At 38.6% G+C, this 26,410-nt stretch overlaps 4 protein-coding genes and 1 long non-coding RNA gene across 9 annotated transcripts; 2 read left to right on the top strand and 3 right to left on the bottom strand.

The window, feature by feature from the left end:
• Positions 1-124: 124 nt before the first annotated feature.
• LOC122642621 lies at positions 125-21,693 on the top strand. Its single transcript, XR_006330071.1, has 3 exons — positions 125-136; positions 9,503-9,507; positions 21,616-21,693. It is a non-coding gene; the product is annotated as an uncharacterized LOC122642621 (long non-coding RNA).
• LOC122642618 (cyclin-P3-1) lies at positions 2,241-8,033 on the top strand. Its single transcript, XM_043836149.1, has 3 exons — positions 2,241-2,383; positions 3,211-3,623; positions 7,630-8,033. The coding sequence occupies exons 2-3, from the start codon at positions 3,223-3,225 to the stop codon at positions 7,892-7,894; spliced, it is 666 nt and encodes a 221-aa protein (XP_043692084.1). The 5' UTR covers positions 2,241-2,383; positions 3,211-3,222; the 3' UTR covers positions 7,895-8,033.
• On the bottom strand, positions 11,857-12,517 carry LOC122642619 (40S ribosomal protein S16-like). Its single transcript, XM_043836150.1, has one exon. The coding sequence runs from the start codon at positions 12,463-12,465 to the stop codon at positions 12,031-12,033; it is 435 nt and encodes a 144-aa protein (XP_043692085.1). The 5' UTR covers positions 12,466-12,517; the 3' UTR covers positions 11,857-12,030.
• Positions 14,400-18,961, bottom strand: LOC122642613 (kinesin-like protein KIN-14S). 5 transcript variants are annotated; one of them, XM_043836136.1, is made up of 12 exons: positions 18,846-18,961; positions 18,682-18,732; positions 18,348-18,478; positions 18,170-18,269; positions 17,810-18,073; positions 17,196-17,475; positions 17,046-17,076; positions 16,915-17,000; positions 16,336-16,589; positions 15,561-15,724; positions 15,347-15,460; positions 14,400-15,240 (listed from the first exon to the last, which is right to left on the bottom strand). In XM_043836136.1, the coding sequence occupies exons 1-12, from the start codon at positions 18,850-18,852 to the stop codon at positions 14,563-14,565; spliced, it is 2,160 nt and encodes a 719-aa protein (XP_043692071.1). In that variant the 5' UTR covers positions 18,853-18,961; the 3' UTR covers positions 14,400-14,562. The 5 variants fall into 5 exon arrangements, with proteins under 5 accessions (XP_043692071.1, XP_043692074.1, XP_043692070.1 ...); XM_043836139.1 differs by having other exon boundaries at positions 16,336-16,394; XM_043836135.1 differs by having other exon boundaries at positions 16,915-17,076.
• LOC122643777 (chaperone protein dnaJ C76, chloroplastic) lies at positions 21,690-25,222 on the bottom strand. The gene is made up of 8 exons (XM_043837361.1): positions 25,153-25,222; positions 24,929-25,122; positions 24,745-24,825; positions 24,544-24,581; positions 24,359-24,438; positions 23,143-23,230; positions 22,034-22,138; positions 21,690-21,954 (listed from the first exon to the last, which is right to left on the bottom strand). Exons 1-8 carry the CDS (start codon positions 25,220-25,222, stop codon positions 21,813-21,815), a joined length of 798 nt encoding a protein of 265 aa, XP_043693296.1. The 3' UTR covers positions 21,690-21,812.
• Between the last annotated feature and the right edge of the window lie 1,188 nt (positions 25,223-26,410).

Raw genomic sequence — 26,410 nt, 5'->3', positions numbered from 1 at the left:
TTTTTGGTAACATTACTCGGAAAACTTAATTTAGGAAAAAAGATCCCTTCCAAGTTGCATGGAGCTTGCACCAGACATAGGAGTATGCAAAATTACCGCCCCACCCCATGAAATAAAAAATCTCACCCATATTGATGTTCTTGTGCACACTCTCATAGGGCCCTGTGCTGGTACAAGGGCCACGCAACCTGACATTGTTCTCTTGCCCATTTATTTGTTATCATTTACTCTGCTGATTTCCTACAAAGAGTTCAACTGTTCAACCTAAGAAAGGAAAAAAAATTATGTAAAGGGAGTGGAATAACTGAATAAGGCATGAATCGAAAAATCTTGAAGGATCCACAAGGTGACCAATAAGTACAAAGAAGAGAGATACTCGATATTGGTCATCTTAAGTCGAATTCAGATCCTCTCCTACGTGGGTCTCTCCAATGTGTATCCCATGGCTGGGTTGGCATGATACACATTGGGATGTGTGTTGGATTGCTCATCATGCCAGCTCAACCGTCAGATGCAAGCTAGAGAAGCACCCACGCGGGAGAGGATATGTTTTTTCTTAAGTCCTTTTTTACTCGTGGTTATGAGTGGATGCAAAAGGAAAGAACGTATTCCTCCTTTCCAAGTAGTGCCTTAAGTGTGCTCACCCACATAAGGTGAATTTTTTTTTTTATTCTCTTTTCATTAGGTAATAAATGGGAAATTATCTGTTCTATTTTCTGGCCGGTTCATTTTCTTAAGTTCCTCTAATAAGGGAGGAGTGGAGGTGGATCTCACCTGGGCAGTGTTCGGGTAGGGGGTAGGATGATCATTTCTACCCCTATTAAAGGAACTTGGGAAAATGGAACAGATAATGGGCGTCTTAATTGAGTTTAAAAATTTAAATCTCTCCTAATAAATAGTTGGACTGAAAACGATGTTAGTGTAGTAAGCCCCCTTAAGTCCATATACTGCTCATTTTTTATGGTTTCTTTATTCTCTTATCAAAGTTCAAAAATCTACTTCTTACCTTGCCTCTTCAAGCCCAGCCAAATCAAAACCTTCATAGTCTATCATATCTAATTTGGGAAAATTATCGCCCCCAGTATTGGGGGCGGTCAAGTGCGCATCATGCGATTGGGGCACCGCCCATGTGTGCACAATGGGTCCCGTCGTACACACATGAGTGGTGCCCAATCGCACGATGACACTTGACCATGGGGACGATAAAGATTCTCTCATTTGCTTGTAGGGAAAGTTTTCCTCTATCTATTGTGAACTCTTCACCCATGAATCCCATCCATCAAAGCACATTCACGCCTATTAACTGAAGATATTCCGCTTCAGCGAAGGAAGAAGGGTAAAATGATCAAAAAACCTAGATACCGGTAGGATCTGGCCCTACACGGCACATCCATATCCGTGAACTAAATAACTTTCAGACCGAAAAAGGAAAAAGAAAAACAACAAAAAAAAAAAGATTTCAAATTTTCCTGATCGGTGATCGGTCAACATATGGATGACATAACCACTGTCACCGGTGAGCTGGAGACTTCAACACTTCAGTTATTCCACTTTTTTATTTGTTGGTAACTGGGCCCATGGTTTAGAGAGGTTGATGACTGTCACCAATTTTATCAAAAAAAAGCTTGACTGTCACCAAACTGGATGCCACAATGACTGTCACCGGTAAAGGTTCGTGATTGTAACACATCTCGCGGCGTGGTCCGCGACTCCGCGTGGATCCAGATTTTATTGTCTTTCTATAAAAAATTATTCTTAATTTGCTAGCATACGCCGGACGTTGACAATACAAAATAAAAAAAATACCAGGTGACAGTTGTGTATTGTGTATGTACAATTTATTTACAAAGTTATCAAGATGCTCTTTTAAGCCTGTCCATTGGTGGATTCTTCATACGCCGCACGCGCACACCACTTCCTACCACGGAAGGTGTCCCACACTCCCACGTCTTGGCGATGGCGAAGAAAAGAGCAGAAAAGAAAAGCCATTTCCGCCGACACGAGGTTCCATGTGAAGAAGCAAAGACCAGAAAGCTTCTGTAAATATGAATATTGTAACAGAAAATGGCAGAAACGACTTCAATTCCAGATAATGCCGTAAAGGTTTAGCCTATTACTGTTACCCTCGCAGACAGGAACAAAGCAGGAGAGAATAGAGAGAGAGAGAGAAGAGGTACAGTCGTACAAAAGCGTATATTTGTGCTTTACTAAAGCGACCATCTTCTTCTTCTTCGTCTCTCTCTCTCTACAACAAAACAAAAAGTCATGGCTGGTGCGAAGTAAAAGAGAAAGGCACCTCCATGGGTCTCTCTGCGGAGTATCTACTTCGTATCTGAGGCTCATGTAGGAAGTAATAGAGACTGGATAGATTTCTCAAGAAGCTGTAAGTCCTTGTTCATTTTTCTCTATGGAATCGCTGATTCGGTGTTGACTGCATCTCCCTTTTGGTTAAATCATGTTCTTTCTTCTGATACCAAGTCTAGATAGCCTTTTCAGTTTATACATTTTGTTTTAATTGGCAAAGTTCAATTGTGTTTTTGATACTTCGATTCTGATAGAATTGTTTCTATGGCTGGATTTGATTTCCTTTTTCTTTTTCTGGGTCGGCTTTTTCCCCACTTTTACAACTAGTTTACTAGAATTTGGGGCTTGTTGGATTTGAGAAAGTATGGAACCTAAGCTAACCTTACACTGCATTTACTGTTCTGGGGTTTTATAAATATCTTTTTATGTGCATGGATTTTTTTCTTTTCTTTAATCTTCTTTGCTTAATTTGGGTCGTATAGTTTCTTGGTAGAATGGAATGTATCTTCAAATTTAGAGATCTTTGGGAGTCTTATCTCACATTCTCACTGAAGGTCCTAAAGCTCAAATATGGACTTATACATGTTATTGAAATTTTATTCATATATTCTATAAGTAAAGGAAAAAATCAAAATTCATAGAAACAAGGTTGAATGGAGCAAATATAATGGATTTTGTGCTGATAGTTTTCACTAGTCCTACTGTTAATACCCTTATAGAAGGCCTCTGTCAAGGGCATTTCTCAAACTGAGAGTTCTTTAATCTTAATCTATGGATTATCTCAAGCCACACTACATTATTAGTGTTGTAGTTGAATTTGTCTGCATGTTCTCTCTCTTCTCCGTCCACTGATGATAAATTAGATATTTGATAGTTCTAAACATTCTATTATCTTGTATTATGCAGTTCAACTTGGATATGGGAACCACCACACCTGAATCTGTGGCTGTAGACTCAGAAATTTATTCATCTTTGGGTATAATCAAGTTGGCTAAAGTTTCCGGAAACTACCCTCGTGTGTTGTCACTCCTTTCTTCAATTCTAGAGAGAACAGTCCAGAAGAATGAGAAGTTACTAGACACTACAAAGAAGAAAGATACAGTTACCATATTTCATGGTTTAAGAGAACCCAGCCTGGGCATTCGGAATTACATTGATCGTATCTTTAAGTACTCAAGCTGCAGCCCTTCCTGCTTTGTTGTTGCTTACATCTACATCGATAGATTCATCCAACGGATGGATGTCCATCTCACTTCCCTCAATGTTCACCGGCTTATAATTACAAGTGTGATGGCAGCAGCAAAATTTTTTGATGATGCGTAAGTATTATTCCCTTTAGCCAGGTCTGTTTGTAGTTGAGTAGCATATATGTGAACAGTCATCCTAAATAAAGGAACATAGATGATAGGCCTTTTGGGTATCATCCTTATCCTTGGTCAGTGACTCATTCATCCATTCTCAGATTATTGAGGTCTTGGATCAGAAGTTGGCCGTTAAGTAGGTTAATGGACCAGAGGGTAATAAACTTCAGATATATAGATAGCATAGGGTTGGCAGCCAAAAGGAATACAGTTATTGGTTAGGCTTCACTCACAATTTGGCAGCTTGAAATGTGCATTCAGTTTGATTTAGGTCTATGCTCCATTGAAGAGTTGATAGTTAATGAATCTGGTTTGATCAATGATGTTGCCACTTGGCCTGTAGAATGTAGACATGAGTTGGTAGTTAACGAATCTGGTTTGACCGATGATGTTGGCTTGTGGAATATAGACATACAATTGCCGATTATGACTGACGTTTCAGATACATTGACCTGGAAATTAATACGTTTGCTGTGAATTTCAATTAATGTATACCTGTATAAATATTCATCAGAATAAACATAAGAGTATGAGAAGAGAAGTTTGTGTCTAAATAGGTGAGGAACACCTAAACTAACATACGGTTTACAATTATAATGAATTCAAGAATAGAAGATAATTTATCCCAATGAGATTGTGTGAAATAATTCATTTTATTCATAAGTCAACAGTGCCTTTTCAACTTAGTACTGGATCATAGTTATGACAAATGTGGAGCTTCACTGGGGATGACAAACATTAGGTCTACGATAATAAAATTCTTATTTTTTTCTGTAATCATCTCTCTTGACTGATCTGTCAGGGAAACTAATTGCCATGACAGGTTGCTCAATTGCATAATAGTTACTTTCTGCCATGTATCCTGCGCTGCAAAGCAGCCTATTAAAACTTAAATTTCTACAGGATTCACATGTAGTATTTGCAAGTTCATTGACCTGACTTCTTGATTCTTTGGAACTGCATTTATGGAAATGTGTGATAGTGTTCTCTGTACCTAATAAAACAAAACTTATAAGTTATTTTAGAAGACAAACTAATATTATACCATTTAACAATATGATAGTAATTATTGTAAGGTTACTTCTAAATATTATTATTACAATGATTATGTTATTGTTTAAGTAAGATAATATTGATTTATTAAAAATTTTGTTCTATCAATAATAAGAAAAATATTGGGTTTTTTTTTTAATAATTATTCCCCCCTAGTTCTATTGCAATGGAATTCAGTGTTAAGGCATTGCGTAGAGATTACCAAATGAAAACCAATTTCCTTGGAAATTTGGGCCAAGGCCAGCCTTTTGGTCGGAGGTTGTTTGGGGAAAGGTGAAGACTGGGGACATGTCATAGACAAGAAAGAAAAAGACCTCATAGCTCATACTCCATGTTTTCATTATAAAGCCTTTCGCACATCATTGTGGTATGTTTATTAGTTCTCATCTATTGTCTCTGCCTTTTGCTCACATTTATTCGATTCTTCTGGAGTAAGTTGGATACTACCAGGGACCATTTGTGACCTTGATCTTTGTTGAGGAGTTTTAAGTGGCTAATTTATGGATATCACTAGTATAGACCGTAGAAACATTGCGATGGTCACTCCTTTTTTTCTTCTACCTATTCAGCTTTGCACCTTCAATTCAAGGTAGCCTAAAGCTGCACTTTGACTCTGCTTCGTAGGCAATCTTGGGCCATCAAGTATTGGAGATATAACTAGCATTTGGAAGGTGTCGTTAACTTTGCTTTTTCTGTATGCATGGGCCAAGGTGATTCTATGATAGTTGGTGCTCATGGCTTTCATTCATGGTCTAAGGGACATCTATGCCTAATGATGCAGCATTCAGCTAGAAAGAAGAGGAAGAAAAGACTTCTTTGCGATTTGGCATGGTCTGGTTCAATATTGAATTGGTCCCTGGTTCAAAACTAGTCCTAATTAATCTGGTCCAAGTCTTAGTCAAAGAAGGATAAAAAATAATTAATGTATGTGTGCAGAATTTGAGAAGCAATATCTAGTTAGTAGAATGGTCAAAAGTAATTAATGCATGTGTGCAGAATTTGAGAAGCAGTGTCTAATTAGTTACAACTATTATCTAAAGTCTTAAAAATATTATTTCAGTCCATTGATGGTTGTGTAAGTCCTTGAAAATGTGCAGCTCATTAAATGGTCAAAAGTTCTAGGAGAAAGATATAAGGGCTGTTTGTAAGCATTTTGGGAAAAAAAAGTTGAATGAAATTTATTGTTTTATGCCAATAACTGTGAGATGCAGTCGAGCCTAGTGAGATGCTAACCTAAGCCTTGGTAAGAATCGTTAGTCATATCCCTTTTATCTCTTTCCTATTTCTTCCTTTGTTATTAAAATTGCTCAATTCTGGTTGTGTTCTCACCTCCCTACGATACTGTCCATTAAGGATTCTAATTCTGTTGCAAGGATTGAACTAGGCTCCCTAGGAAATCCAATGAGATGGTGGATAAACTTGGTAAAAGTGGCTTGGCAATTATGTATGAGGGTTGGATGTGTGTCCCTGGTCTAAATGTTATTTGAATAAAACTTTGTTGTTCGCTATTCATATGCCATTTTGGTGTTTTTGTCTTGATGATAGACCTCTATTGGTTTAGGTAATTCATGCATCTTCTATTTTTATGTACTTTGGTAAGTTGGCTCTTCTTTAAATTTATGGAGCAGCTTGCAGTGGGTTTAAATTCAGGTTTCATATTTGAGTCCAGCTTCCCTGCCCCCAAAATTTATTACTTGGAAAGCAAATACCCGTCACAGCTCTAGTGATTTCATTAAATTTTATTAGGTTAAATCTTGAAAGGAATTTTCAACTTGATAATTTGGTCAGAGTTTTACTGAAGCTTTGATGTTAGTTTTAAGTTTGTTGAAAGACCATGGCACAATATCGAACAATCTTCTTGACATGTGTAAGTCTTGGATTGGACCTCAATATCAATTTAATTAAGGCTGTGGTTTCACCTCAACTCAATTTATCTTGGTTTACTGGATTTTTAGACATTTGTAGATTCTTCTGTTCTTCTTAAATGTTTTTTTTTTTTGGGTGAATATTCTTCTTAAATGTTATTCAGTGCATACAATTGAAAAAAAAAAAACCATTAGTTGACACACCTCATGTCCAGAGAATTTGAAAGGGCAGTGCTCAAACTTTGAAACTTCAAAGAGAGTAAAATTTGGTTCCATCCTCTAAAGCTTTTTGCAATAGAACTTCGAAAGTTTAAAAGTATATACTCATATCATACCTGACTAAATCAAAGGCTTCACTTTGCTGCAGCGTTTGTTGTTCATTTATATTTTGTTGTTGTTAGTTGGCTCTAACCTGATATAATCTTTCTAATGGAGTATATATTCTTGATGAATCCATAGTTGTAAAACCAGGTTTTGACTCTGGCAAGTCACCCCGAGTCAAGTCAAAATTTTGAAAAACCTGGTCAAGAGTCATGTAGACTTCGCTAGGGTAAAAAATAAGAAGTTTTGGTCAGTCATGAATTGTTCGAGTCACTATAAACTCAGCTAGTTATTCATTTTTTTAAATATGATCAAACCGGTTCAGTTACTCGTGTAACTGAGTTGACGGTTGAAAAAAAAAATCAATAAAAATGTAAAAGTGAAACTGTAAATTGTAAAATAGTAAAACTTTAAATTGCAAAGGGCAAGCAATTTTGTTTATGATTGATATGTTTGCTTTGAATAAGTATAAACATGACATTGGTAAGCTTTCTAACTTGCAAGAGGCAAGTTATGCTATGAGATTTGTAAAGTGCATCATTTAGTCACATGTGCTTATATTATTGAATGTGTTTGCTATGGTTTAAGATCAAATGTAAAGACCCTTGCATGCTTCGCGTCTAGTCTACACTCTTGTCCATCCAAAATCCTCAAAAATTCAATGATTTGTAATTCCTTCAATTTTTTTCTTCTGATTTTTTCATAATTATCAATGAATCGTGCAGATTCTTCAACAATGCCTATTATGCAAAGGTGGGAGGAGTGAGCACATCAGAGATGAATAGGTTGGAGATGAAATTTTTGTTCAGTCTGGATTTCAGACTTCAAGTTACTGTTATGACTTTTGAATGGTATTGTCTACTGTTAGACAAAGAAGGTGGTGGGGGTTACCAGATTGAGAGGCCGATCCAAATATGTGGGTTGAAAGAAAGCTGGCCAAACAAAGATGACCCTAAACATGCAGCCACAGTAATAAGGTACAGTTGTTGAACCAAGATCTTGTAATACTAGTACCTATCGGTTTCACAGAAAATTGTCATTCACACTAGGAGATTATTCTAGGAGATAGGGATGTTTAAAATATGCTTGTATGATCGCTATATGTAACGGATGCTATTGAGTGATTATTGCTTGCTTCTAGCATGCTTGTCTTGGAAGATTGAGTGCTTGCTGCTTCCCCTTCCCTCCCTTGCCAAGACTCAAAATAGAAAATTACAATGAGAAGCCGCAACGCTGGTTTCACAATTTTGTGGTGGTACAGTAACATAGCTCAATAATAATGGTAAAAGATTTTTATTTGAAGAATACAAACCTATTGAAATATTATCTTTCACTTGATTAGTCCCAAAATTTACCAGAAAAGTACTGATAAGCAATATAAGCTCACTTCTTGTAATCTTAAGGACTTTTTAGTTCACACAAAAATTCCAAGAAGGCTTCATTCCCATTTTAAATTTTTTTGAGAACAAAAGGTCCCAAGAGATTGATTAATGCTACATTAATTATCTGGCTACATCATAGCATTCACTTCTTTGGAAAAGGGTCCCTATGAATTTGGTGGTAAACAATGAATGGACTTCTTAGCATTTACCGACCATTATAGATCAGGAAAAGATGACATTTTTCATATAGGAAGTAGTTCTCTGTCCGGGAGTGTGGCCTATGCATACACTCTCATGTATCTATCTTTCTCCTCAAAACAAGGGGCAGAGGTTTCTTTTCATATGGGGAGGAGAGAGATAGACTCATGGGAGTGCTGGCGCAGGCCACATTCCTGGACAGAGAACTTTCTCCCTTTTCATATATTAGGTCCAAGGCTTGAACTTGGCAGTCAACACCATGGGACAGAATCATACGTTCTATTCTTTCCATTGTATCTGATTCTGTTTGATGTTAACAATTTGATGACCTCTTTAGATGGCTAAGGTTGAAATCTTATTTGAATTTTCTTTATAGCTCAGTTCTATATTAGGACTCTTGTCAGTTGTCTTCGAATATGAATCTACAATGACATTCCGCGATGGGATTCCGACATTATTCTTAACTTCTTCAGTTCTTGTCACAGTTTGGTGCACAAAGATGAGCCCTATATTACTGATATTGAGTGTAAGTTATCCACTACCCTTTTGAGGCACTTGCAGATTGGACCTGTTCAAACTATCGATCAGCCAAAGGGCAAGAGATCGCTGTCTGGTGGCGTAGCCCATTACACCAGTGTGGAAGTATGTTAAGGGGGGAGATATTGCAGCTAACCATTGGTTTTTTGTACCTAGAGATTTGAGAGTAAGATTTGGTTCCCTTTCTTAGCCTGTAATTTCTTTTCCTGGTAAAGGTACTTCTATACAATTGCAAAGGTTTCCTAGCACCCTGGACAGTTTTGCTGGCTCAGAGGGCAGGGGTTAAAAAGAATTAAAAAAAGAAAGAAAAGAACCTACATAAGGACTCTGATAAACTATAATAATAAAAGCAGCAGCCAAAACCAATATACATCTTCAAACCACAGGCTTAGAGTTCATCCTTTTTTCGCACCAAGAAACGCAATTAGGAGAGAGCACAAGATACGCTTGAAGACCTTCCCTCTCTTTGGAACCACTGAAGAGCAGGTGGTGAACTTGAGTTTGTCCATATTGGTCATGGGCTTTGGTCTAGAGGCAGTTTTTTATACAAGAGTGATATTGGTTTTGAGAAGTATTCTTGATTTCTTCCTCTCTCTTTTGAACTTTGAAAGAAACGCTGAGAAGTTCTTGAGCTTGAGCCTCAGTCTGTTGTTTTGATTCAGAGGGGATAGCTTGGAGGAGGTTGAAGATGGCCCGGGCAGCTAGTTAAAGCTTCTTCTTTAATATTCCTTTGCCACATCCGCGTAATTCTGTTGTGATTGGACTTATAACACTGAGACTGGGTAAAACAAAAGAGACAACATGGATTTTTTGCCCAAAAAAGAAAAGAGACAACATGGATCATGACCTAGCAGCTAAGCTTCTAACAAACACCACTCTTTGACTACTAATGGCCTGGAAGTGGTCAAAATTTATAAATGAGGTAGTTTTTTCTGTTCTTGTAAGCGTTCAACAGGAATATTAAAAAAAAATGGTAAAAAGTTTTAAACATGATCGTGTATGGTGCATGAGCATGCCTACAACCATTGGATGGAGATGAAAGGCCACATACTATAAACGATCATGCCCATTCAACGGTTGAGAATACGACTACACCATGCACAACCATGTACAAAACTCTCTCCAATACAAAAATAAGTATTTCTTTTAAAGGATTCTTATCTGAATAAAACAAACTTATTGAAATTTGGATAAAGTTTTTCCCTCACCCATTGACTGTTCACCTACCCACCATCATAGGATTCACAAACCCCTCCAAAGGTTTTAGTATGTTCCAAATGAAATATCATTCACCGTGGGTAGAAGAAAACTCGATCCTTAAAATATTATCTTTTACTTGATTAGTCCCAAAATTTTAAATGTTTTGACAACAAAAGGTCCCAACAGATTGATTAATGCTACATTAGCTATCTTGCTACATCATAAGCATTCACCATGTCTCTCCTTCCTCTCCTTCCCCCCCCCCCCCAACCCTCCTTTTTCGTTCTCCATGGCCCTCCCCTTGAAAAATCTTTATTGGAATTTCACATTGTCTCCTAACGTGTGTAAATGGGGTTGGAGTTATATATAATACCGCACTAGATTAACGAAATTCCTTGATGATCACATAAAACTTTTTTGCCAAGTAGGAACAAAACTAACAAGGTTCCTATAGATGAGGGCAGGAAATCTTCACGTGGAAATCTTCACGTACGTGAACATCTCACAGCCGTTCAGATGGAATCCACTACCCCACATGAGGACATGAGATGGATTCCCAATGGTAGGGTTGAGCCGTAAAGGATTATCATTAGGGTCGCACACAAACTGTTAGGACTCACATATTATGCCTGTGTGGATGTAAGCCTCAAACAACCAGCACAAAATATGGAGAATTCCTGCCATGAAAAAAAAAAAAAATATGGAGAATTCCTCATCTTCGGGAGGAGTAGCATACAAACGATATACCTATCACTAGTTAAACTAAGTCGATGGTACAAGATTTATACAAGAAGTTGATGGGAGCATCTAAATCACAGTGATACAAACAAATTCATCCTTAGGGCAGCCATAACACCTGTGCGCTATTTCACAATCTGCTTCAGAGGAAGGGCGGATTCGTATGTGTTAACCCCAAAACGAAAGTGATATTTGAATAACGGTTGAGAAAGTGAGAATAGTTTTAATTCTACAAGCAAATTCTTAATGCTTAGAAGTAGACACCAACTCTGTTCGAGAATATAGAGCCAAATCAACAAGTAAACTGGTAGAGAAAGTGAGAATAGTTCTAATTCTACAAGCAAATTCTTAATGCTCAGAAGTCCTTCCTTTACTCTAGGAACAACAATGACCTTCCAAGCAAGCTACCAAAGTTGAGCCATCTAGCATTACAAATGGGTGGGAGAAGCCTATTATTCTCTGATGGATTTTTGATTTGGTGCAGGAATGGATCTGGGTCCTTATCCCTTGAATTGCCCTAGCAAGTACCAAATGTGAACACCAATCATACCATATGATATTTAAAAGGCCATTACCCAGTGTAGGAAAAAAAATTTTGTGAAATTGTACCAATGGGTATTGCAATCACAATCCCCTAGTGGCACCAAGAGCAGAGGAGTGGACGAATGGCACTCCACGATTGTTCAAACTCACACTCACCAACATCATCCATAAACATACAAGGGTTTACCATCAGAAACTCTGCATATTCCCAACTTGGCCATAACCAACTCCACCCTCTTTAATTAGCAAGGAGGAGTGTTCAACAATCAATATTCGTTAGGGTTTCAATTATATAATCTGAGCTCGCAATCTACTATTAGTAAAGGAGGTTCAAATTCATATGCAAAATGAAAAGCAAAATTGTTTAAAATTACTGATTAAAACATAGTTGAAAACAACTAATATCTGAAGTTCAATTGCTAGAGAAACACTAGCCAATCTTAAACATAACAAACGAAAAAAGCGCAAGCAAGTCGCGACTCATGAAAAATCTCTGCAGACAAATCTTCCATCCCCTGTTCTCTTTGCTTAACGGTAGGACTTCTGGAACCGCGAACGAGCACCGCGACCACCGAACTTCTTGGGCTCGCACCGCCTGGGATCTGCAACTAAGAGCGTTCGATCATACCTGATGAGGATATCTTTGATCTCCTTCTTCGACTGCTCGTCCACGTATTTCTGGTAGTAAGCGACCAAAGCCTTAGCGATACTCTGACGAATCGCGTAGATCTGAGAAGTGTGACCTCCACCCTTTACTCTGATCCTCATGTCGACACCGGCAAAGCGTTGACGTCCGAGCAGAAGGATCGGCTCGTAGGCCTTGTAGCGGAGGATCTCCGGCTCCACCAACTCAATCGGGCAGCCATTGATCTTGATCAAACCTCTCCCACGCTTGCAGTGAGTAACCGCAACGGCGGTCTTCTTCCGCCCAAAGCATTGTACGGAGTCAGCAGTAGCCGCCATGGCTGATGACCCTTCCTCCTCTTCCTCTGTCTGTAAGCCCTAACCCTAACGACTCGAATTTCTCACGAAAACGAATAGAGTCATATATGCATGTATCTATGTCGAGGTTTTAATAGTTCTTCCGAAGAGTATAGACGTTGATTATCGTCTATAAGTCCAAAAAGAAAGTACCGTCTATGATAATTCGATTATTCAAATTTCTTGCTTTCTCCTAAGGTTTATCAATAATTGCAACTTTTTCCCTGTAGTGTGACTATTTGCTTGCTGACCCACTTACACTTCTAAGGAGTTTTTTTTTTTTTTTTTGGGTGATACACTTCTAAGGAGTTGGTTGAAGCTAGGGGTGTCAACCGAATAGGCTCGGTCGGGTCTAGCTAGGCTTCATGGTGCTAAAAGCCTGCACTGTGATCACCCGTTTATATAGTCAGGTTGGGCTTGGACGGACTCGGTTGGGATTGGGCTATAATCGGCCTTAACCGGGTTGTGAAAATTTTTAATTCTAAATGGGCCTTAACCAGACTCTAAATGGTACAGCCACAGATTCATTGAAATGCTTTTACTTTTTCATGCGGATTTGTTTGCTTAACAAAGCAAGGAAACAAAACTGTATTGAAATCCTTTGATCTAAAATATTTTAGAACAATGGCCTATAGAATCAAGCAACATTCAGGATCTCTAGTCTTTGGCAAAGAAGGAAGAGTTGCAGAACTGGGAAGGAGATAATAAGAAAAATGAAAGAACATGAGAAAGAATGTGAACTCAAGAGATGGTACTTGGCATAAGGCTTAATTGAAATAAATTGATGATAACCTCTCTAGCCACCTAATTGATCAGGGCAAGGACTACAGAGTGAAGGTAAAATCGTCCTTTCAATGAACTTTAAATTGTAAGTTTAAAGTTTTAATCCTCAAAATAGAAACCATAATCAAACACTTTTGGCATCCTAATGGGTCGGGCTTAGACGGGGCTAGAAGGTCGGACCTCGATCAGGGTAGTATTCAGTCGGTCCGATCGGGCACCCGACGGGCTAGGACCCCACACCGGGACTGCCTGGTTACTAAACGATGCTGTGCCTGGAATTGACACCCCTAGTTGAAGCAGAATCGGAGATTACATTGGTGGCATGGTCCTAAGAATCAGAATTGGATCAGTGGAATCTGCCGATTCAGATCTGAAGCGGCCGATCCCGATTACAATTCTTACCTTTCTGAAGTGGTCGATCATACAGAATTTCTAAGGTTCAACCCAATTCCCGACTGATCCGACTGAATCAGAATGGACCGAGGCTGATTTCATTGCCGATTCTGCATATTTGAACTTTGATCGGTGGTTAATCTGAATCCAATCCCCATTTTTTGAAACTTTAACATTAGAGCAGGAACCCAATTTGGTTAGAAGTGAAATGAATGCAAACAGCCAATCCAAAAGTGTTTAAGCCATGCAGCAATTTTCAGCAGTTGAATAAGTAGGGCCTCTATGGATTAGCAACATATCAGATATAGTTTCCCCACTGCTCATCTTGGCTAAGGGTATGTGGAGAAAAATTAAAAGGAGCCTTGATTAAGCCAGAAAGTCACAAAAAATTCAAACTGAGTTGTTGGATTATTCTTGGCCTTTCAACTACTACTGTCATATATTCTGCTAGAGAAACAACTCAAGGCCTTTTAGCTAAGCTCTGATGTTATGCTTGTGTGTAGCCATAATCCTGTAATGTTATGCTTGTGCATTAATCCTTGTAATTATTCAATTATAGTTATCCTAGATAAGATTTCCTTACCAATAGACTACTTTTTCCTTCTTCAAGGGTAGAAAACCAACTTTAAGTTTAATTCTGCAAGGCTTACACTACTTCATCTTTCATTTTGGGGGGGAAAATGTTTGAGGAACTCTAAATTGGGATCTCTCTACAATGTATTTTCTTTCTCAAATAATGATTTCCACCAAGGATCAGCTCAGTTTTTCAACCTCTTTACATGGACAACTCAGACAGAACAATAACAATCATAAGATGAAGATTGGACCCAAAAGAATGGGGGCAATTCGGGCTCTGCCTTTGACGTGATGAACAGATGGTTCACCTGAAACTCAAATCTCTTGCTATAAGAATGACTTTCTTTCATTCTTCAGGCCTTTCTGCTTGAGTGGGCTCCACACAAAGTGTCTCCTTTGTAAAGCTAACACTGTAGGATGCTTTGGCTTCCATGAGGCAACCTGCATTGGTGGACTGCCTAAGAATTTCCTCCTGGTACCAACTGGTGTTGCCTCCACAGACGCAGTTCTAAGTTCTGGCAATGGTGAGAATATCCTAGAGACCCTCCGATTCTTCTGTGGATCCCTTACAAATGAAAGCCGGCCCATCTTATTGGAAGTGGTGGCTGGTGTCATCATCGAATCAGGGCGAATCGTTGCAATAGACACCCGTCTCTTGGGTTGATGAACTTGGGTAGTTACCGAAGCGGGAGCTCGAATAGCGGCAATTGAGATCCTTCTTGGTCTCATTAGAGTCTTTGTGTTAGTTATTGTCTTAGACTCTTTGTCCTCCACTGAGTTTGATGTAACAATGTTATATTTCCTGGGTGGAGCTGGAGACTGAGGCAAAATGTTGGTGATTCCTCTTAGTGGCGGTCTCATCTTTGAGGGAGCCAGTGGTGGTTTTTTCTCCCTTGTGTTCCTCTCACCTAGTTGAAGTGTCAATGCAGATGGAACAGAAATTCTATTTTCTTGCTGAAGTCTAGTTTTCCTCTCTTCTGCTAGTTGCCTTTCAAGATCCCGAACCTGATGCATAGGTTGAAATATCTCACTTATAGTATGACTGAAGCTTACTGAAATTAAATACTCCAAAAGGAAAATGACATTGTCCTTCCTATGAATTACAATTTACCTTTTCCTGAAGGCTTCTGCAAAGTTGTTCCCGGGCTGCGGACCTCAACTGCAGTGACTGTAAGCTATCCTGTAATTTCTTTGTTTCCTTCTCATCCTGTCTTAGCTTCTCGGCCTGTAAATGCACAATTAACAAGATAATCAAGTTGTATTAGGTGCCAGAAAATTCGAATTTTGGTTCTATTTCTTTGTCTTGTAGTAGAACAAATCATTACCATCTGTTTGTACTTGAGAAGTTCAGTGGGGTCGGCTTGTTTACGGGCAGGGCCATGCTCAATGCCTCGGACTCGGCTAGCAAAGTTAAGTGAGCATAGGGTCTCTCCCAAGTCTGCAGCACTTGGGCTAATTTGAACAAACATGAGTGTCTTGCAGTCTCCTCCTGTATATTAGGTTCTGATCAGTCTTAAACAGTGATAAAAAACAAATAAGAATATGATTATTTGAGATCTCATGAACTAAATCCCAAAACCTATTATATGAAAAAGGATCAAACAAATAGGTTTTGTATGAAAAGGATTCTGGCATCTTAATCACAAAACACAACTACATGTGAAATGAATGTTTTAGCCCTTGTCATTCAGAAAATGAAAGACCTCAAAGGTTTATGAATGATAAAATAACATTCCTATGTACAAGGATAGATTCTTTTTCTCCTGACGATGACTTTAATTAAGAGAGAAGGTACAACCATACAATCTGTAAGAAAGTAAAATAAGATGCTGCATCTGAAACCATTTCATATATTTCTGTAAAATAGGATAAGTTCACCATGAACAACATATCAAGGGCCCTGATTTGGCTAATCTTTCCATTAAAGATTTCATGGACCTGGACATCCATAAAAATGAGATATTCTGGGAATTGTTGAATGATAGACTGACTCCCTAAACAGGGGAGGATATCTCCAGTGACTCCCCCTATCCCAGAGTATAAAAAACATATGAGAGAGTTTGAAATAAATTCCAAACGGGAAGAAGAAAAGAAGCTCACCTAGAGAGCTCTGCAGCAAATGGGTGAGCTTTGAGTTCCTATAAGGTATGTGGGCTGTCTTGTTTGCCAGAGCAGAGATAACATCGCCGAGTGCTGAGAGAGACTTGTTAATGAATTGAGACTCCTTCAACCTTTCACCCTCAACTTCAATCCTCCCAACTCGCTCACTTCCAGCCAAGTCAACCAGCCAGAGGTGGCTTCTGGTCTTTTGTCCATTTACCAAATTCTCTCCCCTAACAGTTACTCGCAACAAACTGTGTTCACAAGATGAATAAATTAGTACAGTAAATAGGATATTATGGTCACTTACACATTCATTATATCTCTCTTTAACTTCACTCATGAACTTATTGAGCAACTATTTTAGACATCATAATTAAAATTCAGCATGCGATACTATATACAAAATGCATAAATATTTTGTGGAGAATGTTAGAATCCTGGGATAGAAGAAAGGAGATAAACCAGAGAGTGGTAAAACAAACAGATTTTAAAAGTTGCAGTCGCCTAAACTTTTTTTTTTTTGTTGGGGGGGGGGGTTCGAGAGGGAATAGTGAGAAGCAAAGTAAAATAAAATACCAGTGTGAGCGGCTGCTGAGCTCATTAGCATTAGTTGATCCAACAGAACGGATTTGGCTTCCAGTCTTTAAAAGTTCCCACACTTCATCTGTGCGATAAACTCGAGCTTCGAAAAGCCCAGGGACTTCCTGTGTTCCCTCTGCTGCTTGCTTTATCTCCAACCTTCACAAATTTTGCAAGAAGCCAACAAAACATAACCCTCTTTTTTCATCTCTAATTTTAAATTGAAACAGATACAACTCAATTTTCTCGCTGACTTGTGAAAGCCAAAGAGCACTTACTTCTTCATAGGTTGGTTGGAATTCTCTGCAAGAAGATCCCTTATCTTCTCATTGTAAACTTCTAGCATGCTTACAAACAAATCATATCTCATGGTACTGCTTCTTCGCTCAGAAATCCGAAACAACTGCTCTAATGCCCTATAATTAACTCCTCTGTTTTCAGGTGTTCCTTCCATGGTAAATGTTTTCCCAGTTCCTGTCTGCCCATAAGCAAAAATGCAGACATTGAACCCATCCAGAACTGAAGTCACCACAGGTGATGTCTGTGCAAAAATTGCCTCTGCACATTTATGAAAAACAAGGCTTAAACACGGGTACATACATCAATAAAGGCAAAGTTTCAAGAATTGGATTGGATCGGCCTATTTTGACTGGCCGCGGGGCCAATCCCAGTTCCAAAATGGCCGATTCCCATCTAAATCGGTAGGGTTAGGGATCTACAGGTCGATTCAAAGGTTTTCCAGGTGTATTTGGAACCTTGATAAAGAGTTCTCAAACTTTTTTGTTAAAGTAGAGCTTCAATAGATGGAACATATGGATAGCAAATTCACTGCATTGGTATTTCTTTCCCAGGTAGACTATATTGACCAATAAAGACGGAAACCTAAGGTTACCTTGGTTTTCATGAGGACCAAAGACATGGTCGAACTTGAATTGTTTTCTGGATGAATCAGAGCAATTAATCTGTAGCTCAGAATCTTGACATGGGTTAAAATCTACCACGGAAGACAAACCACTTTCAATCTCATCTTGATTTAGAGGTCTGCATCTACAGAAGACTCTTATGTTTCCTTTAAGCTCAATTACTTCATTGTAGAGCCGCTTGCGCTCAGAGTATTCCTCAAGATATTTCTTCTTCAGAGTTTCATGTTCAGTACCTGGCAGACCAATAACAGTAAATCACCTTAAGCAATGGTGAGTTGTAGCTGCGGAGAACAAAACGGAAGGACAATTATGGATCCAAGAAAACATACCTAGAGACTGAAGAGCAGACAAAACCTCGGAGCCAGGAAAGGATTCTGTCACAATGCCCTTTACTTCACCAGATAGAACTCCATGCTCCCTCTTCAAGTTCTGGACGCGAAAAATTCAGATCGGCGTTTATTTATTTAATGTTCCTCTTCTTACTAAAGGTATCGTTTCACAAATTACCTGAATTTTGGTACTTAAAGCATCAATCCTTTGCAAAATGGGAAGGTTCCGTTCCTGACCCGATGAGATTTCACAAATTTGATTTGAAGAACTATCGTCATTCCCGTTATCGTTATTTTCTTGGGCTTGGTCTGAAATATCACCCAAATTACTTTAGGTCAAACCGCTAATCGCAGAAACAAGGAATGAAGAAAATGACAGAAAGAAATAGCCGATTAAAGGATAAAGCAATCTACGCTTAGGGTTACCCAAAAACCACTATCAACAACACTTCTGTCGAGAACACAAAAAAAAAAACCAACCAGAAAAGCGACAATGCGGAGGAAGTTCATACCATGAACTGAAACAACATCGCATTTCTCCAAGACGGTTTCCAGGGTTTGATCTGAAAAAAATATTGATCAGTCTCGGATCATTCTATTCCACCGAAAACAATTAAAGAAAAACAACGAAAGAAGATCAAAATAAGAAAACGATGGGATTAAGGGAATGCTATACCTTCCATGGTGTTGCTTTCCTGTAAATCAGAGCTCTTGCTGAACCAAAGCCAGATTCCAGAGCTTGCTGAACAGTAGTGGTGGGATCACAGAGCGAGAGATGGCGAGAGAGAGAGAACGAGACCGAAGAGGGGGGGAGAGGAGAGAGTTTTTTTGGTGCCCTAGTCGTTCTAACGGTCATATAGTGTGACTAAATTCGATTTTGAACTGCTCACAAACATGGGCCGTTGGATCTAAGGATCTGTTAACGGCTAGTTTTGAAGGCCCGGAGGAGCGTTCGTGTATTTTGAGTCTTGAATCTTTTGACACAATGGCTCGTGCTTGGGTTTTTCGCTTTGGGGCGAACGGTAATTAATTGTGAATTTTCGTGAAGGAAAAGAATTGCATTGGTAACTTTGAAGAAAGGAATTGGACCAGAATCTTGGAAATCCGTGTCTTTAGGGATGTAAGCGGATCGGATTCGGATGGGATAGTACTATATCTGCATCTGAGTAGCTTTTGAATGGATTCGGATAATGCTAGAAGGATATGGATACGGACACGGTTACGAATCAGATATTTTATCTGCTTACATGTAAATATAGCTTTTTGGATAACTATAGCCTATCCGTATCCACATCTATTTAGTATCAGTGTCCACATCCATTTAGCTTTCGGACGGATTCAAATAGTGCTAAACGGATACAGACACAGATACATAAACGGATTTCGGTTATTCATTTACACCCCTAGTCTTACCTAAAATTTTGGGTGGGTTATGTCGTAGACTCGTAAGGAGCCGATTAAAATCCTCTCCAATTTCCTAAAAGTGCAGTTCAAGGCTGAGGGCTCAACATGTGGAAGATGCTAAATCTAATGGTAGCTCAATTGACCTAGTTTTTTTTTCCCCTTCTTTAACTCGGCACCATTAGATTTAACATCTTCCACGTGTCGAGCTCTCAACCCTGAGCTGCACCGCACTACACATTTAGGGAATTGGAGAGGATTTTTTCCCCTGTAGGAGCAGTTGCATTCACATTAAAGCCTTATTATCCCATGTGAATTCACTTGGATCAGATTGGTATCGGTCGAGAGCTCAAGAATGATCCTGATTTGATATCAATTTACTAGTATGGCTAAGGTAAACTTGTAAAGCAGTAAAAAATTTTGATTTTTTAAAAAAAAAATTAAAAAGCGAGGGCAAATGCATCCAATTCGGCCCGGTTCTGGGTGATACTAAGATCGATCTCAAGAGTCAAGACCCATCCGTTACACCGATCCAACACAAATTCATTTAATTGCTCATTGCCTTATTCCCAAAAATTGTTTAAAATTATAAAATGATATATCATTATGTTATTATCAAAAGATATTATTGTTATGCATATTTTTCAAATGTACATGTGAAATGACAATATTACCTTCATTGGAAATGCATGTCATACTAAAAGGACCAAAAAAAAAAAGTATAACCACAAATTATTTGACAGCTTGAGGGGTGTTAATAAGAAAATTCCTTATCCAATAGTTGAAATGTTGATTATGAAGTGTGGAATCTCTCGAGTCTTTATGTCTTATGCTCCTTGTTCTCGAGGTTTCTTTTCTCTCTAATGGGGTTTCCTTCATCCTCACTGCGGGACACACTTCCATGCATCAAAACTTAATACTATAGCTCTCGTCTAGTTAGACTAAAAAAACTTTGGAAAAGAGAATGCCATCTAGTAGCACGCAAAATGACTGTCATACCCTTGGAACCCGGAAATGACCAGTGATGCGGAGGTCATTTTGTGCACCCCTGTGTCAAGGCACATGGGCGGCATGTCTGGCGTGACTGGGTGGTGTTCTTTCTCCTAAAAACTTTTGCCTATACTCTTCATACTGTTCCTTTTCTCTCTGTTTTAAGTGGGGTTGGGTGGTTAAAATAAAGGTTAATGACTGTTTTTCGTATTATTCTTCTCTCTTTTTTTTTTTTTGGGAGGGGGGGGTGGTGGTGGTTATATTTTATAGCTGAATATTCAGTTTAAGAGCTCAATATTAAAAAAATAAAATTGTTTCTCTCAGGTATTCATGATTCTTGAAGTTCATTGGTTAGCACTGCTAGCTATTAATAAAGAATACTCTCTTCGCAATCAACTTCCAAAAAGAAGCTGCAACCCTCACAGTAGTGCAACTTGAATTCACCATGAGTGAAGTGAAGTAGTCACCAGAGCCGTGACTTCAGGTCAAAGTGTGCCTATACAAATCTCAGAATCCTAGACAACATATAGCAACCCAGGAGGAAAGCATGGCAATTAGATGTATAACCAAACAGTACCAGGAAAACCATCCAGAGGACAGTGAGATCAACAACTCTACTCATGAGCTAGTATGGAAATATAGAACTGTGTTCTTTCTAGTAATGTTAGTTGCTTTAGTTCACTGAAAAGATGGTGAGCAGTTTTAGTGCCTTGTTAACCTAGTAAAGGATAAGAACAAGAATCAATAGTGGTCCACAATCTAATTTAGAAATCTTTTAAGCATGAATACATGATCCAATTTGAACTCTTAGTGATAATTTGCTAGCACCCGGACATATCAGTCCAATTGTTTCATATTACTGAGAATATTATAAATGCAACCAGCCAAACAGAGTTCTTATAATTTGTTACAAAGCGATCCTATTATGGAATGTCGGCAACGTATTCAGATTCTTGATAAATACATTTGAAAAAAAAAAACTCCAATGATCCTGAGATTGCTGAGTTAGTTTACCTAGTCTTCAGCAAATTATTAATATACATAAGTCAATATAGACAGCAAACAGTGTATTTGAAGTTCTCAATCTACAGTAGCAGTCTCCTTGGCATATCTTGTTCAATGGCTATGGTCTCAATCCACCACTGAACTCATTCAGTCAAGGAACTGGGGAAGATGGTTTCTTGCATCCACCATTTCAATCTAGCTCACCACTTTGGCATGAAGAAGGACATTTGCATTGACAATTTAAATGTCAAAACCAATCCACATGCTTCCCAGAAGCTTTGGGTTGCTTCTTGGGTTTCTGATACCTATTGTTCTCAAATTGAGCTTTAGTAATGAGAGAATACAGCAAGTCTGCCTCGGCAGAACTGTCGTAAGGCACGTTCAAGACACTTCCAATTAAAAAGTAAGGTTAATAATAAAGTTAAATGCGAGATCCCGAAATTTTCTGAGAAGTATTAAGAGTAGTACCTTTCAAGTAGCTCCTCCAGAATAACTCTTTGAGAGGGTGTAACATAATGGATACATTTTCTCGGGCACTGTCCAACAGCAAGTTGGACTTGGTAATCTTCATTACTCTCTGCTTAAATAAATAAAGGTTTGGAAAATGAAACATTATTAGAGGAAAGCAGACAAAAGCTACAAAGGTGGTTGGGAATGGTACATGCTCTGTTACATGGGTTTAGGCAAGTCAGGTTCATCTAAACTCCAAGGTTTAGGATTTGGAATCTGAGCTAAGATAGTGTCATCAACTGGGAAATGGTGAATCCGTCGAGGAAATACAAATTTGAAGCATAACTATTAGAAATTCAAATTAAATAATGAACTTAGATTCTGCAATGCTTGAGGTTGCAGGTGCATAACTGGACAGGCATCGGATACATTCCCATTTCAAGTTCCAGTAAAACTGTAAAAGTATTCCATATCTTTATGGTGGGTAAAATGAAGGGCATGGCCGCATGGGTATCCAGAGTCCCAGACTACAAGGAAGTCCAACTCTGCATTATAAGATGATGAACCTTCCCCTACATTGGTCAGTATCTTTATGAGCATATTAACTAGACACTTCAAACCATCCAAATTAATTATCATTTTGGATGGGAATTCTTACATATAAACATCCTCCTAGGTTAAGAGATACTTCTATATGCACTCTGGCCGATCATAAATCAGAGATGAGGTAAAACATTTGTCTATTGAGAAAGGGATACATCTATACACAAACATGTTAATATTCACAGAATGTTCTGCAACCTCCCTCCCCCCCCCCCCTCCTTTTCTCTTCTCCTAACTACGTCTCTAATTCCAAATGTCTAAAGTTGGGTTTCTATTATCATTTTATTCATTCCTTTGCCTTCAGAAAAAAGATGATATTCCTGCAAATTTGCTTGTTTGTTTCCTTCTCATTCATTAAAGGATGGGAGCCTCCCAAGCATATTCAAAAACTTGTGTGTATGCAGGTAGGTAGGTGAGTACATATGGTTGGGTGTGGGTATGAGGCAATGGTGTGTTTGTGGGGGAGTTGTGTGTGTGTGTGAAGAGGCTTTCCTGCATTAGGAGATCAAAAGATTATATCTAACTGACCTTGCTTCATTGCACGTGCAGTACCAGTTGAAGAAACAAAAGAGAACACATAAGGTGCTCTTTTGACACATGAAAATGGACATCCTGCATAGATACAAATAAATAAAAAAATGCATACAAAAATGCATTAGGATTTTGTCTAACAGTATTCTGCACCTAAAATGAGTGGAGTGGAGGAACATGAATGGTTGGCATCATTGATTTACTGACAACATCATTCTAGAGACATTATCTCCAACACATCAACCGTACAGTTCAGGCTTCCCTAATTATGAAATGCTGAACTTTCCTAGGAACAAATGTTATAGGATGTTTGTGGATTTATCAGCTACTTCTCATGACTCCTATTAATTGCACCACTTGTTTAGTGTTTAAAGAAAATAGGGTACCTTCCTTATAGGTGGGTGGGACTGTTGGGGACACTTTTAGAATTTAGTATGAATTAAGGTAGTTGGTATAAACAAATACACTAACTACAGGGTATCTAACTATTTTTAACCACAGTTACTGTTACCAAAAAAAATTTGATGTAAAGCGAATCCATGTGTAACGGTGACTTACCCAACAGATTCCATGAAACGGAACAAAGTATTTATGGGTATTTTAGTTATTACACTTACCCACACATACCCCCTTGATGAATTTTTTATTTTTTATTTTTAAACATTTTATCTGATCGGGTGAGCTAGCTCACGGTAAAAATCTGGAAATTTAAGAGAGAAATATTTGTTTTAGAGATGATAAAAAAACACCAGGAAATACTGTCTCAAAATCTACGTGGGATTTCAAGAATTCATTTTGAAATTTTTTAACAAGAAATGCAATGGTAGCACTCTGTTTATTCTGTAGGAGAAGGTTCCTGTCGAGTTGTAGATGAGTGTACACAGCTAACAAGAATGGACTCAATGTAGTATAACATGTGTTTCTCACTTACATTTTTATAAAGTGTGCCAGTGCATCAGTTGAAGCATGTAACAGGTGTGATAACAATAAAAAACCAGCTAGAAGAGTTGATGAAGGGTATCTGTTATAGCAGATGTCATCCAAATCTAGTAGCCAGCATTGCACGCCATCAACTAATCTAGGCTGTAAAAAAACTACGATTTTTTTTTTTTTCCTATTCATTTCTTCATTTGGGATAAGTGTCACATAACATGAAAAAGCAGCAACCATACCAAAAACTAAACACAAACAGAATTAAAGATTGAGTACCTTTGCCAACACAAAGAGTCTCATTGATGAAAACATCAAATGCCTCACATTCTGGTTTCTCGAAAGGATCTAAACATTCGCTACAAATGCATCATATAATGAGATCAAGGCATAGAATAACTTAGGAATTCCAATGCGAGAACAATGATTTCCATATACATATCCAAGTAGAACTCCAAAAATACCTCTCGGTGGTCTCCAATTGGAGGGACTTGGATAACATCTGCAAACCAAAATGACAAGCAGTTTGCGGCAAAACAATTCATCAGTTCAATCCGTATCAGTATGACATTAAGCGAAAACTTTAATGGTTCCTCAACCACTTGGGGGGACCAATCTTCTTTTACAACGCATGTTGCTATGTAGTTCTAGTTACTGGTGAGTACCTCGTATGCCTGAATCACTCGCCGAATCTTTACATCCGATTCACCAGCATCTTTGCGTACATCAGGATGGAACTCCTTAACCTAAAAATCAGTAATTTTTCAGACCAGAAAGTATTAAAATTTTAGGGAAGAAGAAGACACAAAATTTATAACAGAAACAAGGGATGTCTCATGTCATACATACTCTAGCGCGAAAAGCGGCTTTCAGGTCGGCGGGTGAGCAGTTCTTCTCCACTCCAAGAACGTCGTAAGGAGAGGAGGTCGAGAGCCAGTCATCTTCTTCCCCTCCACTGCCTCTACAATTCACTGTCAATGGAAATATTCGAGAAGAGGAGGGGAAACAAATGGGATTACTATTGGTTACAGACCTTGGGAACTGCCAGGAAGAGAGAAAACTATAACCGTTAACTCCACTATTTACGGTATTAACGGCTTTCCGGAAGGGAATGAACCTTGAGCGGAGGAACAAGGTACCCATTTCCTCAAGATCTCTGGAAGCAACGCATGGCGGATATCTTTTCTTTTCTTTTCTTGACATCCAAACATAGCCTCAGTTAATTGGCTTGGATTGGTGTCAGATAATATTCTCCCACTGTTCCCTGAATCGGTATCGGTGGAATGTCAATCTGATACTGATTCGGATCAAACCGAATCCAATAGATTTACCCCTCATTCCATTTAAAAATCATTTTTTTTTTACCATTTTACCCTTGATTTGTACCAATACTCTTGAGTCTCTGATACAGATTAGCTAGGAACCGACCAATACAAATCGACTAACCCGATAACAATTCCTTGAACCATGCTCTCCCCAACATGGTTTTAGGCATTAGTTGCTTTAGGTAAAACATGCATTTACAACAGCAAATATCGGTTCTGATCCAAGAGCCAAAAATCCCAAAGCCAGAATTGTACTTTTCTAATTGAAATTCCATCAATATGGGTAGCAGGACCCTTAACAGTTGATGCTCTTTGGAAAGGTATAGATCATGATTTAAAAAATCGGGAATTAGATCAGGGAATCAGTCGCTTCGTTCATTACCAATCTCGATTTCAGCCAATTTGATAGCCGATTCAATCCCCGCGAATCCATGTTTAAAAACGCTGTGGAGCATAGAGCCACATACTTTGATCTTATGCTGCAGAATCTATGCAGTTTTTATCAGGAACAGGAAGCACTAATGCCAACAGTACTTTGACAACCACTTGGGCATTTTGGAAGAGAGTGGCTATCCATCCATCTCCAGGAAAGTTCTCCTTGAACATGTTATTCAAAGGACCCATGAACGCGTCCATGAAAGAGTAACTCATGACATGAATGCAAGACGTCCCTGGTATCTCTGTGTTTCCAACTTAAAAAACAATTGCATGAGCTTCTGCTTTCTAGGAAAGAGAGCGCTTGTGATAAGTCTCTATAAACTTGAGGAAAGTACCAGTACTTAAGGTAGAAGATGCAATCCTCGCTGCCGTGAAGCACAAAAGAAAACTGTTTCTCCACTCCCATCAGATATCAAAAGCCTGCGCTTCAAGCAAGTCTACCGTTTCCCGTGATCTCAAAGAAATGAGGTAAAATTTTAGAGCATCACTTCATCAGGAGCAATAAATAAGACTCAAGGGACCAACATTCCAGTTAATGTTGCTGGTTCACCCACTGGTATTAGTCAAG

The sequence above is a fragment of the Telopea speciosissima genome, chromosome 10 (assembly GCF_018873765.1).
Source record: "Telopea speciosissima isolate NSW1024214 ecotype Mountain lineage chromosome 10, Tspe_v1, whole genome shotgun sequence".
In the NCBI taxonomy this organism is placed as follows: Eukaryota; Viridiplantae; Streptophyta; class Magnoliopsida; order Proteales; family Proteaceae; genus Telopea; species Telopea speciosissima.
Note: the sequence above shows the minus strand (reverse complement) of the source record. Positions and strands in the feature narration are given on the sequence as shown.

Excerpts from the sequence above, each read along its gene's own strand:
- LOC122642619 (XM_043836150.1), bottom strand. The coding sequence starts at position 12,465 with ATGGCGGCTACTGCTGACTCCGTACAATGCTTTGGGCGGAAGAAGACC.
- LOC122642618 (XM_043836149.1), top strand. The coding sequence starts at position 3,223 with ATGGGAACCACCACACCTGAATCTGTGGCTGTAGACTCAGAAATTTAT. Across the intron at positions 3,624-7,629 it reads GCAAAATTTTTTGATGATGC|ATTCTTCAACAATGCCTATT; the intron begins GTAAGTATTATT and ends TGAATCGTGCAG.
- LOC122643777 (XM_043837361.1), bottom strand. The coding sequence starts at position 25,222 with ATGGGTACCTTGTTCCTCCGCTCAAGGTTCATTCCCTTCCGGAAAGCC. Across the intron at positions 25,123-25,152 it reads TAATACCGTAAATAGTGGAG|AGTTCCCAAGGTCTGTAACC; the intron begins TTAACGGTTATA and ends TCTCTTCCTGGC. Across the intron at positions 22,139-23,142 it reads CGTGCAATGAAGCAAGGTCA|TAATGAAGATTACCAAGTCC; the intron begins GTTAGATATAAT and ends TTAAGCAGAGAG.
- LOC122642613 (XM_043836135.1), bottom strand. Across the intron at positions 18,479-18,681 it reads CGATGTTGTTTCAGTTCATG|ACCAAGCCCAAGAAAATAAC; the intron begins GTATGAACTTCC and ends GTGATATTTCAG. Across the intron at positions 15,241-15,346 it reads GCAGAAGCCTTCAGGAAAAG|GTTCGGGATCTTGAAAGGCA; the intron begins GTAAATTGTAAT and ends CCTATGCATCAG.